This window comes from Pelecanus crispus, chromosome 2, assembly GCF_030463565.1.
Source record: "Pelecanus crispus isolate bPelCri1 chromosome 2, bPelCri1.pri, whole genome shotgun sequence".
In the NCBI taxonomy this organism is placed as follows: Eukaryota; Metazoa; Chordata; class Aves; order Pelecaniformes; family Pelecanidae; genus Pelecanus; species Pelecanus crispus.
The window spans coordinates 31,276,081-31,294,212 of NC_134644.1; the positions used below are offsets into that span (position 1 = coordinate 31,276,081).

Below are 18,132 nucleotides of genomic sequence, written 5' to 3' on the forward strand. Positions count from 1 at the left end.
TTTTCCTTTTTGTGATTTGCAGTAGTAATAGTACTACTCTTATCCTTGTGCAAAATTTAAATTAACAAGCTTCTAAATCACTTTAAAAATACCGTTTTCCTAAATTTGTGGTGATTAAGCATGCATAGACACCTTAACAATCATAAAGATTACAGTGGATATACGAAAGAAGAATGGAGAAACTGAATGATTGAGTTTAGCTATAATTTAAAACTAGGTAAAAATGAGAATGGTGATTGTATAGTTGTCCCAAGTATTTTTTTTTTTTTTTTAAGCAGTCTGGTGTCTCAAAACTGTCAATATCTGCTCTGCAAACTGTACTTTGGTTTTGAAGTTATAGGTCTTTTAAGCTCAGTCCTACTACCCCTAAAGTATGCAAATGGTGTTTTTTATTTCATGTGTATATTCCCTTTTAGTTGATTTGGATGCTGAATGCAAAGTGAAAAAGTGGAGTGTGTATTTGTAGACTGAATACTACTGGCATAATCAACCTCTTTAAAAAACAAACAAACCAACCAACACCCCATGCCACCCCAACCCCCAAAATAATGTTCATTTTCAGATTAAGGAGAAAGATAGAAATATCCAAGAGAAGCCTGCAAATGCTCACAAATCTGCAGTCTGAGCCATGATACTCATGGATTCTTCACTTGGTGCTAGTATTCAAGAAACCATGTTATAATTTGGATTAGGCTGTTGATCCAACTGAAAGCAGACTTCACAGGTTGCGTGGGAAGATAAGTAGCTCAACATAAGCACTACACAGCCACACTGGAGGAGAAGAGTGGGATATGGTATACAGGACCTTACAGGATAATGATAAAGGAATGAAGAACCGTTCTTGTAAATAGCTCCATAAAATAGTGTAATTGATCAGTGTGTTATTGGGATTTTTTAAATTTTCCTTAGCTTGTTGCATTTAACTTGAAATATATTTCTTGATTTGAAAAAATGCTTTGAGTTTTTCTCAGTTTTTGTTGGTTGTTTTAAGTCTTGTTTCCTTACTTTCCTTCTTAATGGATAGTCTGGAAGAACACCAAGCGTTGCTAAAAGAATGAAGTAAACCAGCCTTTTTCTTCTTGGTTTTCAGTTGTAATCAAAGACAGTCACATAAAATAGTTCGCTTCTTAGAATTAGGGTCTCTTTAAAATGTGAATTTTGCACTAAAGATAATCTGTGCAAAAATATTGTAAGCTTTCTTGGGACTTTCAGTATCATTCCTCTGAATGTATATGTGTGTGTGTGTTTCCTGCTGAAATCATAACTGACAACTGTCTACTTTTACAGTTGTCTTTTCTTATATTGGTTTTCCATTTTTTGTGTGTGTAGGTTGCTATGGTGTTGATGGAGAGAGTGACTCTATCATGAGCTCAGCTTCAGAAAATTCCACGGAACCTTGGTTTTGTGATGCATGCAAATGTGGTGTCACACCTAGTTGTGAATTGTGTCCTAACCAGGATGGGATCTTCAAGGAGACTGATGCAGGCAGGTAAGACTGAAGAAGTGATGTTTTGGATTTGATGTCATCTTACATTTAAAAGATTGGGTTTAGCCCTAGTCTGTTCCTGTAGAAGACAGTGTCATAAATTAAACTTTGTTGTTGATGTCCTCTCTCTCTCTCCCCCCTCACTTTTGAGTTGGGTGCTCTTTGGATAGTCAATCACCTAATTTTTTGTGTGCTCCTAATGTTTTTCATGCCCATTGTAATATTAGGAAGACGTTGTCTTAAGGTGAATTTGAGTATGAAGATCTATGGAGCTATGAGCAAACGATGTACCTAGGTGAAAAAAAGATCACCATTTACTTCAGGGACTGATAAATCCTGTTATTCAGTATGATGTCAGTGTATATTGTTAGATGTTTATAAATGTCTTACTGGATATACCAGAAGACCTTTCTTTGTTCCCTTGAAGTACCTGTGTGATGCATCTTTTTTGACAAAAAAAACACACTAGTGAAGGTGATGAGAGTCTTGAAAAAGAACCTTTTATTTTTTTGTTTGCATCAGGAACGCAGGTTACATTTAAACAAAAAGGTTTCCTGTGTAGAGGAAGTTAATACCCCATAAACTCTTACTCAGTATTCAGACATCTGCAAGGATAATGGCATGACTTTTCTCACTTGACCAACGGCTTGAAAAATTGATGGCAGGGACTGGGGATCAGAAACCTAAGAAAAATTGTGTAGTTGTTTTGGGTTTGCTCAAGGTTGGAGGTTGCAGTGAGAAAAGCAGGGTCTGAGTCCCTTGAGCCTCACTGCTTAATAGTAGTATTATGTTCTAGCAAGGACAGCTGCTGGGGCTGGTCACAGTGGTTCTCTGATGGTGACTGAGCTTGTAGTGTTTGGTATCTGCTGTCAATCTATGGAATTTGAGCATGTGTTCTGGTAGTTCAATTTTATCAGCTGCCAGAAAGCTGCATTTTATGCCTTGCTAGTATTGTGCTTCTTTCATGGTTAATCCTGAAGAGTAGCAAAACACCGAAGTGCTCTTCTTCAGTTAATAATGCGACAAAAAAGAATGATGAAGTCTGCAGCAGAGCAGGAAAACACCTTCCAGACTTCGTGTCATATTGGACTGGGAGAAGTATGTGGCCATTGGGAAAATGAAAGAATGTGCTCCATTTCATTGAAGGAAAAGTAGGCTTTATCCTTTCTGTAGTATTCTGCTTTGTGCAAGGTAATGTCACTGCAACCTTGTACAAACTCTGCTCAAGTCTACTAAGTATGATGGAAGTGGGAGGACAACTCCATGCTTTTTAGGAGAGCTAAGGATGGGTGTCGCTGATGTCAGGTAATGGAAAAAGTAACAAAATCATGTTGAAGTTGTGCTAAAAGTATTCAGCGAGACCTGGTGTATTATTATTATTTTGAATGATGGGAATTAATTCCATTCTTCATTTTTGAGAGTATGCTTCACTTTCACTTCTGATAATTTCCAGACAGCGATGAACTTTTTAGGAAGGACTTCAGGTCTAAATAGAGAGTAAGTGGATTAATTCTTATGTGATGTCTTCCATTCCTGTCACATTTGGAAAATAAATTAAGATGTAGGTATTAGTGGTAACTAATTTTCTATAAGAAAGGAGAGAGCAGGATTACCAGTGATGTCTGATCTATGGCTAGTGTTACTGTTTTTTGGTGTTGTTTTTTTTTTTATGGTGGTGTGTGGGGTTTTTTTTTTTTTTTAAGACCATGACAGTTAAGTTCTTCTTCCATACATTTTACAGTTATATGAATTGCAGGTGTGTGGTAACATACAAAGCTTTCACATACTGGGCCCATCATAAGCTTTTCATTGATTATATTAACATGGGAAGGCAATAATTAGTTGGTAAGTTCAGAGGAAAGAGCAGCTTTCTTAATCCTGTTTGAACGTATCTGTTTGAGAGGTAGGAATATAAAAGCCTGCAGACGTTATCTTACTGATGATGATGGATGAGCCAGAAAGAATCCAGTTAAATATTCAGTATTAGTACAAATACTTTAAAATTCAGAAATGTCAACATGTGTTACTGTAAAACCTTTTGTGTTTTTTAATATGCATTCATAGACACATTACAATTTACACTTAGCTATGTATTGCAGAACAACATCTTTTGTATTAGCAAATCACAAAATATAACCATGTCCTTGCTTTTTCTTCACCCACTGGTTTATAGTGGTCTTCATGGTTTTTCCTACTTGTTGTGAAGAGTTCCCTAGTTAGACTTGCACAAATGCTAGGAAGTGAGTTAAGATGAAATAAAAAGTTTAATCTTACCATCTGTGTTAGTAAGGTTTTGTATATGTTATCACTTAAGTATACAGCTGTCTTGTAATGTGTGCATAAGCGTATCTGTATCCGTATCTTCCCCCAGTTCTTTGGTGTTTGCTGGTTGTTTTGGGTTTTTGGTTTTCTGGTTTGGTTTTTTTGTTTGTTTGTTTTTTTTTTACTTTCTGGTCTTACACAGACTTTACTGTTGCTAATACTGTAACAATCTGGTCCTGCCATCATTAAAAGCTCAGCAGAGCTCAGGGTGATGTTTTGGAAAATTTTTTTTGACATACTGTGTTGTCTGTCTTCAGTAAAGTAAATACGTTATTAAAATGTCGTAAGTTGATTCAGGTTTTGTGGATGAAATTGTACATGCCCTTTCATTTCTCCCTTAGTTTGTATTTTTTTCTGATACCAAAAACAATTTGAGTTTGTGCTGGGAATAAAGAGATAACGAGGGTATTCGTAACACTGAACTTTGACCATAGGATGCAGATGCTAGCAATAACCTTTGGAGGCATCTACCTTTCTCCACTGAATATACACTGAGCTCAGCTTCTCAATTTGTAGCCGAGATGCATTTTGAAGATATACATACAGTATGTAAAAGAAATCTTTTTTTTCCTTCATGTCTTCTACATGCATCTTATAAAGGGGAAACAATGAAAGTAGAAGAAAATACTGTGCTATTTAAAAAAAAAAAAGTGACACAAGTGAGTCAGGGTTTGTAGTGAATAATTTTGATTCCACAGAAGCAGTTGTGCTTCTTTTTAAATACTTTTGGGGTTCAGATGCTCAGTTTCTGGTCTGTCTTAAGTTCGACAGTGTCTGTGCGTCTCCCTTATAAAGCTGTTACAGAATTAAACAAATTGTACCTCCCAGTTCTGTTTTCTGTTTTAGTAATAATGTTGCTATGTGGAAAAAATATTTTGAAAGACTAAAGTCAGTTCTCTAACAGTTAGGAAATTTGAGAATCCATATCGCCTGGCAAATCTTATTTCCACCTTTTTATTTCCATGCTCTGTAAGTCAGTTTAAGCACTATATATGTAATTTCCCCTATAACCATAATAGTCAACATTTTAAAAATTGTTTAAATTTCTTCTTATAAAATGGTAGTATGCTTTTGGTTAATGTGGAAGCGTTTTCCCTATGACACTGGTTCTCTGTGCAGAAGCACATGCCTGCTTTGGTGATTGTGGGCATTAACACATTCATTTATTATTGTTATTATTGCATTTTTACCTGCTAGATAATGTGATATGGCTGTTGTCAATAAGTATAAGCTTATTTTCCCAGATGAATAGAGCTTATTTACTATAAAAAACAAATACTACCTACCATGTGCAAATTTTTGTGCTCTCTTTCTGTTATTTGTTTGCAAATTTGAATTCTGAAGGGTAATGGGGCACTGCAAGCTAAGGGGTAGGGTCTGAATAACAGAATTGTTTAACTCACCATTGCTCTCCATCCCTTTACCACCTCTTTAAAAGAAATTCTTCATATGCATCGGTACTAGAAATTGCACAGAGGCGAGACCAAACCTATTCAGTTTCTTTTCATAATCAAGTTGGAATAATTTCTCTGTTCCTATGTGAAAGGTGAATCATTAGAATGAGGTGCTTAATTTCTCAGCAGAAGCATTTTCACATTAACCTCTTGGTTTCACAAGCGTAAATGTGAATTTATGAAATTTTATTTCTCAAAATGCTATTATCCAAGAATATGAATTCTGTCCTTGTTTCAGTATGGAGTTTTTCTTCTTCCCTAATCAACATCTGTCATCATTGCTCCAAGCTAAATGGATGGTAAAGTAACAAGGAAGATTATTATTCTTTGATTACCCAATTTGTCTTAATTACAAGCTTCTAAAACATGTGCAGCTAAACAAATGAGCAGGAAAATATTTAGAACTGGTATTAAAAGCAGCTAAAATTGCATCAGCTGTGAACTTGACTGACTTGTGTATGTTTTTTAATAAAGATTCAGGTCTGAGTTTGCATATAGGTCGTTAAAGAAATGAGGCACTTTTGTGCCAATCACACTGAAATGTCAGCTTAAATCTGTAATACTGTAATACTTGGGTGACATGTACTAAAACATTTTGAGAAGGTCAGTATGAAGCAAGCAGCCAGCTGTTGGGTTTATCATAGATAAAACTCCTACAGAGTGCAGCAGCATTTAATACACCAGTGGAGCATGAAAAAACTGTGCAAATTAAATTGAGAAGCAGCTGCTTGTAGAAGATGTGTATCTTTATATTGAACTTTGGAGGGTACATTTAGGAGGCTGTATTAAAACTTGCTATCAAAAATCTCCAACCAGAACCTTGGATTTTTCTTAAGAATAGTAATTGTGGAGATGTGTATCTTCCGTTTATACAAATTTGTTCTATATAACACATCTTAAATCAATGGAAGGGTATAGAAAATAAATCCTGCAGAATTCAGATGTTTTTTATTTACAAACAAGCAGTCTCTTTATCTCAAGGCTACAGGTCTCATTCTGCATGTGGCATTTGCCTTTTAAAAAAAAAAAAAGTATTTTGATTCCTTTTGAAAACAAGTAGAGTATGCTCATTTAAATGAGGTATTTATTTTACTAAATGCATAATATATACCAAAATACACATTCATGCACACACATGCGCTTTTTTTGTAGAAGAATATTTCATAAAGGTATGGTAGTGATTTAGGCCAAACTATAGCCAATTCTGGATACAGTATGGAGGGGCAGAGATGGTACCAGGTGCTCCACTGCTTCCCTGCAGGAATATCTTGTGCCTCCATTGCTTTTGTGGGGAGGTAGACAGAAGATGCACTTTTCATATAGTAATGAGAAGAATCTTATTTTTTGCATATAACACTGTATAAGTTCGGAGGTTGTGCTGGCATGCTGGAGTGTTTATACTGTAATAAAAACAGTGGTGAGCTTTACTCACTATCTGAGCAGCAAGAAGTTTGGCAGAACACTTGAGTATCTCAGCTTATTCTCTGGCAGTTAGCATGCTGTCATATTTGTACTATGTTATTTAAAGACAAGGTTGTAACTCATCTTTAAACTTTACATTTTCTTTGAGTCTTCCAGTAGTTACAGTGCTGTGACCAAACCGTTTTGTGGATGTGGAAAACCACAGTAAAATCTGTAATGACAAAGCAATGCAGTTGTTGCATGTAAATGTGTATTTAGGATATAAATTCTTCTCATTGATTTAAGTTTTCATGTGTTAAAGGGAATTTACCACTTAGCATCTCAAACCTGAGTGATTTAACAATAGGGTAAAAACTTGTTTTCAAATATGCAGGTGAAGAGTCTTGTCAGGTATGACCCTATGGATCAGTCAGTGTTGTGACTTATGTTAGATTTACTGAGAAATTTCTTATAGAGTGAAGTGAGTTAATGGTTTCTAAGTAGTTTCTTACTGTTACTGGGATTTTTCTGTTATTCGGTTATTATCACGGACTATTTTGGGGGAAAATCCTAAATAAAGTCTGTCCACCCATTTTGTACATTGCAAGATCATTGTTTTCTTTTGTAAAGACTTCAGTGTATATGTATTTTTGAGCTTGCTACTGAATCTTTCATATCTTGCTTTTTTTGAATTTCTGTTTGGATATATGAGTCATATATAATTAGCATGAAACTTAGTAATTCTGAATATGGTAAATTCCAGCATTGTAGGTCTGAGGACCGCTGATGAGAAACCTGCTGATTTGGGAAACGTGCGAAATCAGGGTTACATGTAGCTCCTGATTAGTATAACCATCAACTTCAGTATTTCTCTCATCTGTAGACAGTTATTAAGCAGTTAATAACAGCTTAATAAACATGCTGTTTAAATGCAGCTGAAATGCAGCAGATCTTATTGCTCTGGTCCAATTGAATTTTTTTTTATTGACACACAAAACAAAGAGGAGGGAGAAGAGATAGGCTAAACCGTGGTAGAAGATTGGAAAAAAAGAGCACGGCAGCATGGATGCAGATTTAAGTAGGTGGTGACAGGTTTGTGCTGAGCCCCTGGTATTTAGTGAGATTGGAAAATTGCAGTACATGGATATTGAGAGCCAAGGGAAAAAGCATTTCTGGCAGCAGCATGAGTCGTCTTGAACACAGGGAGTAGATTCTATGATTCTATTAAAACAGAAGTTTTAGTTTTCACTAGTGATATATTCACTGTTAAATGTTAATGACTGGGAAGATCGTAAAGTGCTGAGTTAACGTACTTGCTAAGTACGTTGTAACAGGATATTTCAGCTCAGTTATGTCCAAAGTCTCTAGTTGTATCCCATGTCATCTGGGAGCTCATAGGTTGAAAGTGGTAGCTGCATACCTCTGCAGTTTTAAGGCTGTTTTCTCGAATATTTTTTAAGATAACAGAAAGTAGCAATCCTGACTTCCTGTCTATGACAGTTTGCTCCTACCTAGTGACTTAGCAAGAGGTAGCAAATAGTTTCTGGAGTTCTGATAAAACAGAAAGATTATTTTGGGGAGGAACACTTCATTTTTTTGGAGTAGTTTGTCTCAGTTGACTTGTGCATGCTGTGTAGAACAGATTTTGAGTTTGTCACTAACTGATGGTTTGTGACAATGAGAGTTGGATCTTTTAGAAAGTGTTCATTACCTAAGAGGAAGAAAATTGTCTTCTGCTGCAAGGCTGTCTTCTGGTAACTGAGAGTTTCAGGAGATTATGAAGATGTCTGTATGTCATGGTTTAATCCCAGCCAGCAACTAAGCACCACGCAGCCTCTCGCTCGCTCCCCCGCCCCAGTGGGATGGGGGAGAGAATTGGAAGAGTAAGAGTGAGAAAAACTCCTGGGTTGAGATAAGAACAGTTTAATAATTGAAATAAAATAAAGTAAAATAGTAGTAGTGATAATATAATAATAAGAGTAATAATAATATACAAAGCAAGTGATGCACAATGCAATTGCTCACCACCCGCCGACTGATACCCAGACAGTTCCCGAGCAGCAATTGCTGCTCCCCGGCCAACCCCCCCCCCCCCCCCCCCCAGTTTATATACTGAGCATGACGTCATATGGTATGGAATAGCCCTTGGGTCAGTTTGGATCAACTCTTCTGGCTGTGCCCCCTCCCAGTTTCTTGTGCACCTGGCAGAGCATGGGAAGCTGAAAAGTCCTTGACTAGCATAAGGAGTACTCAGCAACAGCTAAACAATCAGTGTGTTATCAACATTCTTCTCCTACTAAATCCAAAACACAGCACTATGCCTGCTGCTAGGAAGAAAATTAACTCTATGCCAGCTGAAACGAGGACGTTGTCAAAGGCAGGCTTGAGACTGAAGCCATTATCATTTGTGTTGTATTTAATTACTAGACACTGTGGTCCAGATTCATGTTGTCTCATTTTATGCCCTCAAGGCTGAAGATTTAGACCTATTACCTTCCAGTTTGTTTATGGCCAGTGAAGAAGAGTACAGCTAAGTGACAATCTGTTCATCTAAGTTTCAGATAGGCATTTCTGTAAAACAACTCAGGTATGTTTATAACTGAATGCAGCTCCTATCTGTGTTGCTTAAAACTAGTTAGTTTTGGTGATATTAACAGGTGTAACTGTAACAAGGCAAAGTCTGACTGATGCTGTGTTGTAGGTACTTCATAGCTCTATGCCTGGAGCTCAGTGTTGCTGTGACTACCTGTATAATTTTGTTCCTCCCCTTCCCACCTCCTGCCCCATCATGAAAGTATCTCTGTGCCTTAGCTTTTTATAAGTAGTATCAAACTCTTCATGTACGCTTCATATTACATAAAAAGTGGTGTGGAGCCCCACGTAAAAGCCATCAGAACAGAAAGGTGATGGTAGCCCAGCCCTTTATCCAGACAGGCAGAGCAGTTGTGCTGACTTTGAAAAGCCTTACTCTATCGTTCAGTGTGTGAGCCGCTGAACTCCAAATACACATGCTCTCCCTGCTTGTAATGTACTTTCCTTCAAACACATTTCTTCTAGCATCTGTAACATTTACAAGGCACTTTGAAATGTGCAAATGGTGAGTATAATATAGGAACAAAATGTTGATAACAGTAACCTAATTTTATCTGCTGTTTTAGGTGGGTCCATATTGTTTGTGCCCTCTATGTTCCAGGAGTGGCATTTGGAGATATTGACAAACTGCGGCCAGTAACACTTACAGAAATGAATTATTCAAAGTATGGTGCCAAGGTAAGTTTAGAAGAGACAAGTGGCTTTATTTTACATTTTTACATGTAATAGAATAACATACATCTTCCCAACTTTATTTTTCCTGATTATAGAAATTGCAGTGAGGTTCAGGATTAAAAATGAGATTAAGTTTGTTCATGGTTGTTACACCGTTGCTCTTCCCTCCCACTTTCTTTCTATTTTCCTTACATCTGTTATCCATAATTTCTGTCTTCATTTTCCCCCTAATTTCCATTATTTTTTACACAGGTGCTAATTACTTTCTTTTAAAGGCAGTTAGTGGCAGATTGCCAAAACGTGGATGGAAAGTGAAGAGGATTTGTGGGATGCGAGATGGAGAAATGGAAGTTTAGGTTGATTAAGAAAGTGACAGAGGTACATTGAGTAAGAATTACTTTACAGTCTATGTAATTATAAGCTAGAATGGATACAAAAAGGTTGCTGCAAAGCAGTATTTTAAAAAAACCCACAATAACATGGGGCCCTCAACTTGAACAGAAAAATGGCTGTAAAATTAAAATGGTTTTACATATAAATGTTTTCAATCCAGACCAAAAGTGATCACACACAAACTGTACAGAAAACCAGTGCAATGGGCAGAGGACAGCGCTCAGTAATTTGCTAAATACTGTTTCTGTAGCTAATGGGGACAGTGTGGAGAAGCCATATCTATCAGGCTAATGTGAGGGAAGGTGGTTGTACTCCTGCTGCTCTAATGCTTCATTTGTGCACAGTCAATTTCATTTTCTGGAATGTCAGTTTGTCAAGTTGAATACTAAATGAAAATATCTAGTACATTTTTAAAAATACATATAATATCTGAAATAAATTAAAAAACTGTGGATTGCCTGTGTGCAACATGCCTGTATCAGGAGCACGTGCAGCATGGGCCTGCTGAGGCATTTAGCATTGTTTAGAAATGTTTATATAAAAACAAGTCGGAGCAAGCTCCCAGAACCCTACAAACTGTTGTTGTAATGAATCATCCATTTTATTTTTTTTTTTAATTAAAATGAGTGATGTATAGGAGCAGGGCTAAGAATTTGGACGTATTTTATTACTGTGAGTAAGGTGAAAGTGAACTGCACAAATGAGGACTCATTACTCTAGCAGAGCTGTAAACAAACGCTGTTTGCTGTATCAAGTGTGGAAGTTGCAGCTTGCTTAGCAAAATTTCCTCCTGCAAAACCAGCTTCATATAATATTCTTTTTCACTTATTTTCTTACCTGTTTCACTCATTTCCTATCTGTTACGTGTTGCTGTTGCACAGCTAAAGGGTGCCCTTTTATGGTAGTGTAGGCAGTGTTTTGAGATTCTTCAGTCACTGAGTTTTCTTTGCCATTCCTTTCTGTTGTTTAACTTTCTGCATGGAGATATTTTCTGTAGGTGATGCACAGCTTTGCTCTGTATTCAGCTTGTGAGAGATTAAGAAACACACACCTGTATAATTTTAGATCACCTTTATGCACTGGATAGCAGCACTGCTTAAGCAGCCCATGTTCCCATTTGCTTGTTCCTGCTTACGTGCTCATTACTCTAGTTTGCTGGCACAGCTGTTTGGTATGAATTTGTGGTGAAACAGACTGAGGAATTGATCTGGCTGAAAAATAAGTGGTGGGGTTTTTTTCCAGGTCACATTAGGGGATGTCAGTTTGCTGTGTTGTAAAAGGCTGTGCCTAGAATGCATGTAGCTGAAGCCCTAGTGCAGTGTTTAAGTGAATCACAACCTTCTTTACTGATATTTACAGTTCTTGAGTTTTCTTTCTGCATTGTCACACATTTGCTCCTCGGTTGTTGCTTATCAAAGGACATCTATGTAATTATCTACGGTTTTCAGTCATCCAGAGTACTGCTCTCTTTCTGTTGTTTGTCCTCTGAACTTATAGAATCACAGAATCATGGGATCATTTAGGTTGGAAAAGACCTTTAAGATCAACCAGTCAACCACTAAACCAATTAAGGGTAGAGTAGCAATTTCAGTTTCCTGGCTTGGTGGCTGGATTATTTATAATGAAAGTAAAAACTAGGAATCATTAAGATTGGAAAGGACCTCTAAGATCATCAGTCCAACCATCAACCCAACACCACCATGCCCACTAAACCATGTCCCAAAGTGACACATCTACCAGTTTTTTGAACACCATCAACTTGTTGAACAATTGAATATTGCTGAGCAGTAATGTTGTTTTATGATACCATACTTCTTATATAAGTAATTGTGCATTAATTGCTTGGGTAGTATTTAGTTGTTGCTCTGAAGGGGAATACAAGACATAGAAGTTCATATAAGAATTCATCCAACATGCTGTTTAGGTTGTTTAAGCACTTTTTCCTTGCTAGGTGAAAATTAAATCAATAGTGGGGGTTGGGACAGAGTAAACTTCTTAAGTAGTGTCAATTGTCAATAGTATACTTGGCTTCTGTACCACATAGGAGTAAACCTGCCTGTTTGTTTTTATATGCAAGATGTGAATTATCAAATACTAGGCAAAACACACCTGAAATATCTACTGTGGCATTTTCTGCTCTTCTTTATAAAGGAATGCAGTTTTTGCGAAGATCCTCGTTTTGCCAGAACTGGTGTATGCATTAGTTGTGATGCTGGAATGTGCAGAGCTTACTTTCATGTGACCTGTGCTCAGAAGGAAGGCCTTCTCTCAGAAGCAGCAGCAGAAGAGGTAGCTATGGAATGGGTAGAATAAAAGACTCGTATCAAAAGCTTGTGAAGATGACCTGAAATTGTGCGCTGAGCAAATTTTTTTGTAAATCAGTAGCAAGTCGTAGGCTGAGTAAAGGGACTATCCAGGGAGGGCTGTTTGTTCACAAAATTGTCCAACTCTGAGCACCTTTTGAAATGGCCTGGAGAAAGGGATAGAGAAGGTTAACACAGAAGTTGGCTCAATAGACTATCAATCAATACAGACATGAATTCTAACCCTAGTTGGTGAACTTCACCTAGGTTGACATACTTACCTAGCTGTTTATGTAGTATAGTAATCTGTTTCATACCAAATAGGACTGTCTTGGGGAATTAACTACATATCTAATGCCATTTTTTTTCATGCATTTTTTCCAGTGTTTTCTTCAAATTGCAGTACAGGTATATGACTTTCCTTGTGGTAACATTAATCTTAGGAATCAGAATGAAAAGCAAACATTTATAACCTACTGATAACTTTTTATATCTGTTCTTACCAGTTTTCTTCCTGTAATGTGATTAAAGCAATTTAGATTTGAAGCTCCTACTTCTGAATTCATTTTTACAGTATAAGTACTTCTAGGTTGCCCAATTTCATCCTGATATGTATCATTTGCATTAAGCCTATCACGTTCGTAGCTGCACAATTTAACTTCTCATTGCTTTGGGAAGTACTACAGGTAGCACACAAACAGGCATTACTTGCACTATTGACATTGACACTTTTGTTTCTGAAAACAGCGGGCCTCTAAGTGATTCTTAAAGGAATCACAAAATACTTTCTTCTGTTAGACTGATAAATGGGAAGATAGTACAATTACCTCGTTGTTGTTGTCCCTGATAAATTATGTGTAATGTTGATTCTTCAAACACTCCATGTGAATTTCTTCTAGGCATATGCATTTACTTGTCTTTCCACCTTAAAGTTTTCTTACATGTTTTCTGTCACCAAAATATATTTCATCAAGGCATTACAGAATCTTAATTTTAGGGTGCTGCTAATTTTTGGAAGTAAGTTCTCACACACTCTGAAAATATAAATCAAAATAAAATACGTTTGTAAGGAAAGGCTGTGTAGATTTTATTGCTCTGTGTTTTATAGGTGGAGTAAAGTAAAATTTGATAGGCAAATTATTTTTTTAATATTTTTATTACTTTATGAAGAAGACTGCTTTAAGTTCTCCTTAGTCTATCGATTTATGATGATGTTTCTGCACTTTTGAAAATATACTGGCAATGAAATATAGTCAAACCATATCTCTGCATGGCTCAGGTATTTGCAAGTTTGCAAGTGCTAAAAGTGGCTATAAACTTAGAGCTATGATAATGTGCAGATCTGATGGAGTGAAGAATGAAAAATGGGAAAAAAAATCATCTGAGATATGATAAATCACATGGAGGTATAGCCACAAAAACATTTGGAAAATCTTTTGAGAAAACAAAATATACTGTTTTTTCTGTTACTCAGAATTGTTAATCCCTTGTAGGATATAATGCAAAAGACAGCACAGTGAAGCAACAGGAAGTTAACAATACATGTTATATGTTAAATGGATTTATACTTAGTAATTTTTTCTGCTGTTTATTCTGGGAATGAGCAAATAGAGACTGAACAGTAGAGAGCTGAATAGTTAATGTGTTTAAAAAAAGTTTAGAGTCACACAGTGAAAAAAATGGAAAAACACTTCATACGGTAAATTACATGACAAAATGATATAGAAACATACATATTAGCTATTTTTAAAAACATGTCTATTTGAACATGTGAACTGATTGCCAGAATGTTTGTGCTGTTTAGAGCCTTTTGACCTTGTATGTCTTACTTTATTTTTGTTCCTTCCCCTTTGTTTTCTCTGAAACAGGACATAGCTGACCCTTTTTTTGCTTATTGTAAACAGCATGCGGACAGGTTAGACAGAAAATGGAAGCGGAAGAACTACTTGGCATTACAATCTTACTGTAAAATGTCCTTGCAGGAAAGAGAAAAACAGCTCTCGCCAGAAGCTCAGGTATTGTATTCATGACACAAATGCATCTGTATTAGTCATCCGTGTTAAACAAGAAAGAAATGAAGAGGATGGGAAATTGTTATTATAGTAGGAAATGAAATGTGAAATATATTGATAGTGCATGGTCATTTAACAAAGCAGTGAATTATTTGTAGGTTTTGGTCTCTAAGAACAATTCTCAATAAACTACTTTTCAAATAGGGATATCTATGCTTGTCTGAATTGGAAAATCTTACTTTGTTTGGCTTTGTGGCAAAAAGTTGATAATTGCATTTTCATTGTAATTCATAGATTCTGTTTAACATTTTCTTCAAGATTCTTAACAAAAAAAGACAGCCAGGCAGGAAGTCAGGTATAGTTCTACATCCAAGTTCAGTAAAAATCCACTTTTCTCCCTTAGTAAACGTGGCAGAAGAGTTTAGCCTAAAATTTTTTCTTGTTGGATCCTTTTTCACTTTTTATAGGCCTAAGTAGAATTCTGTGTGCTGGGTTTTTTCATAGTAAAGATTTCCTAAAAAAAATTATGTAGGTATAGAAACTGAGTCTCTGCTGCTGACTGAGAGTTGTCTGAAAATCTTAGGCAAAGTCTGTATCCCTGTCTAGTGGCAGATCCGTGTACAATTGTTACTGCATAAGCTCAACGGATAAATATCCTGTTGATATAAAGGTTTCAATCCTTCTGAGGGAATCTGCATATTTTGATAGGTTTTAATGCACGTACTTTATTATTTTTTCTGATTCTGAGGAATTTATAGCATACTTTGCTTTCACTACTTAGGCTGAACTGCATTCTGTGGAAAAATCATACCTATGTATAAAAGCAGGTCATCTGAATGAATCCTGCCTGATATGTTGGAGAAAGTAGCAGATGCTGTAAATAACGGAAGGCAGTTATGGGAGAGAAATAACTGCTTTTTTTTCTGAAGGGAGAACTGTAATGTAATGATCAGAAAATAAATCTTCATATCATCTGACTTTTTATTTAAAAAACCCATAACTTTCTAGTTCTTCAAAGATCTTTGAATAGGAGAAGAGAATATTAATCTAAAATGACCTGTGCATTTGACAATGAATATGGACAAACTTTATCATAGAAGAATTTTGAATAACATATTTCTGTGGGGTATGTATTGAGCTTCGTGTAGCTTCATTTAAAACTAGTTACATAATTCTTGCTGAATGCACTCAGCTCTCAATTATGTGAAATGCACCTATGTAGCGGAGAAATTGCAGTAATATGAATACTACCCAACATAATGGTAAGTGATGGTTGTGCAAAATCAGTTTGGGTCCAACAGGGCTTATTAGCTCTGTTTTCAGGTATTTGTTATGCAGTGCTGATAATGCTGGTAAGTTCCCAGCATTTCCCTCTTCCTCCTCTTTCCCCCAAACCAAGACCCTGCAGATTTTTTAATCTAAATTATTTGGCTTAAATGTTTAGAAACTGAAAGAATGAATGCTGAAAACTGCAGGTGGAGTTACTTGACATGGTGTCATAGGCATCTTGATACAAATTTGATAACTTGCATACATTTTTGTAAAACTATTTGATTTCACTGTTGATGGCTCTGGTGTTGTATGAGTTTGCATTAGTATTGTGTGTGCCTGAGTTTACATGGATGGAAACAGATTGGATGCTTGAAAAATACATTTCCGTGTCCAGTTGTGTGTATTGAGATTTTATGAAGTAATTGTTTGAGTAGTTTCTGTGCCTTTTTAGAAATGCACTGTAAGGGGTACTTAATACATACTAGAAACGTCTGACTGGGTGGTTGACAAAAAGTATGTATAAACTCACCCCTTACCTTACCATATATTGTCTGCATGAGGAAGTTAAAATCCCACCAGTAAATTCAGCCATCTTTGTTAAATTGGGATTTTGTCTGAGAAATAAGAATCTTGAGACACCTTAGTCTGAAAAAAAAGATTAAGAAGTAAATAGATATATATATATAGTGTGTATTTGTATGTACATACAAAAGCTCACTTCCAGGGGAGTTTGTAGGCTTATGTAAGGTTTACAAACATTGAGCTAACATAAATACGCAGTTGTACAAATACTTTATTGGGTATTGTGAAAGTGGATTTTTGAGGCACACTTTTGAAGGAGAAAAAAATGCATATTTGGTGCTTTGTAGCCCAGGCAGGAATAACTGAGCCAAGGGTCTGGCAAGTCCTGTGGCCCAAGAAAGTAAATCCCTCTAAAGAATATATGTAAATCGGTCTAGGGTTGTTATGGATTGTTGGAAGATGTTCTACATTGAAATACTTTTTTTATATCAATAAAGGAAATGTACATTCCTTGAGTAAAGTGTATGCTTGTAGATTACTTAAATCCAAGTAACTTGAGTTCAGGATTCCATTTAGATGTTAGTCATTTTAATCTGTCATCTCTTTGTGGAATAAAGCTGTGGGTATGCAGTTGTATGACATCTTAAATGACCCCAAGGGTTTCAGAACTGAGCATGTAATCAGTAAAGAAGCATCTTAGCTGAGAAAGCTATAAACCTTCTTTGGAGATTCACCACTTTCCAGTGGAGAATAAAGCGAAGCAGTAGCTTTAGGTGGATCTGTTGCTTGCTGCTGTGGGTCCAGGAAAAAAGCCCTTGGGGTCAGAGCTGGCCTGAAAGCCACATTTGCCGTGTTTCTTGAACATTAATGACCAAGACCTGGTAAGGTAACGTGTTTAAACTGTCTGTAATATACCTTCAGCAATGCTATTTGTAATTAGAGATGTTCCTCAACCATAGCATCTGTGTGTGTGTATATATATATATGCACGCTTTTTTGCTTTTGTCTCAGGAGCATCTCATACCATATGGTGGGGCAGTTGGATTAGTTTAGTTTCTTCTTTCTGCAGGCAAGTAAACAACTTCTGAGTCAGCTGGAGTTTTGCCTCTGAAGGTTTGTATGTCGATGTCATTTTCTGCTAGAATTGCCCCTACATAGAGTTCCTCAGACAGTGTTTTCCAACGTGATCTTCTGGGGTTGATCTCCCAGATGGTCACAAATATACAGATGTCATCAACAACATACATCGTGAGCTTCTCTTGCCTACTTCGCTTCTGTTTGGGTTCTGGTTTTGGCACATTATAATCAGCTAGTTTAATATTTATAAGGAGATATGGCATTGAGAAAGGAGTTCCTATGAAAGGATGTCAAATATGGCAAAAATGCTATTCATCAACTTTTATTGCTCATGTAGATAGCAATTTAAAGTGTATCTAAATGTATTTTTGATAGGTGAGCCAAGGCTCTTCCCAGCAGTGAGTTCTCACAGTCCCATCAAATTATCATTATTAAAAGGGCTTGTCTGAAAGCCGGCAATCATTTGTGTTACTTTCATTGGTGGGGAAATCTCATCAAGAAACCTGTGAATACCTCCAAAACCTACTGAAAGGATAATGTTATTTGTGTATGCGTTTTGAAGTAAAATCAAATGTCTGTATCAGCGGCTGTTTCTTGAGTCTTAGAGTTACAGAGTGAAAATA

At 36.4% G+C, this 18,132-nt stretch overlaps 1 protein-coding gene across 1 annotated transcript in view; it reads left to right on the forward strand.

Annotated features, from left to right (window-relative positions):
* Window positions 1-18,132, forward strand: part of PHF14 (PHD finger protein 14) — a 140,869-nt gene that overhangs the window by 27,277 nt on the left and 95,460 nt on the right. The window contains exons 6-9 of the mRNA XM_075728211.1: window positions 1,330-1,489; window positions 9,822-9,933; window positions 12,475-12,612; window positions 14,495-14,641. Of these exons, the coding sequence (XP_075584326.1) occupies window positions 1,330-1,489; window positions 9,822-9,933; window positions 12,475-12,612; window positions 14,495-14,641 (557 nt within the window). The remainder of the gene's footprint in view (window positions 1-1,329; window positions 1,490-9,821; window positions 9,934-12,474; window positions 12,613-14,494; window positions 14,642-18,132) is intronic.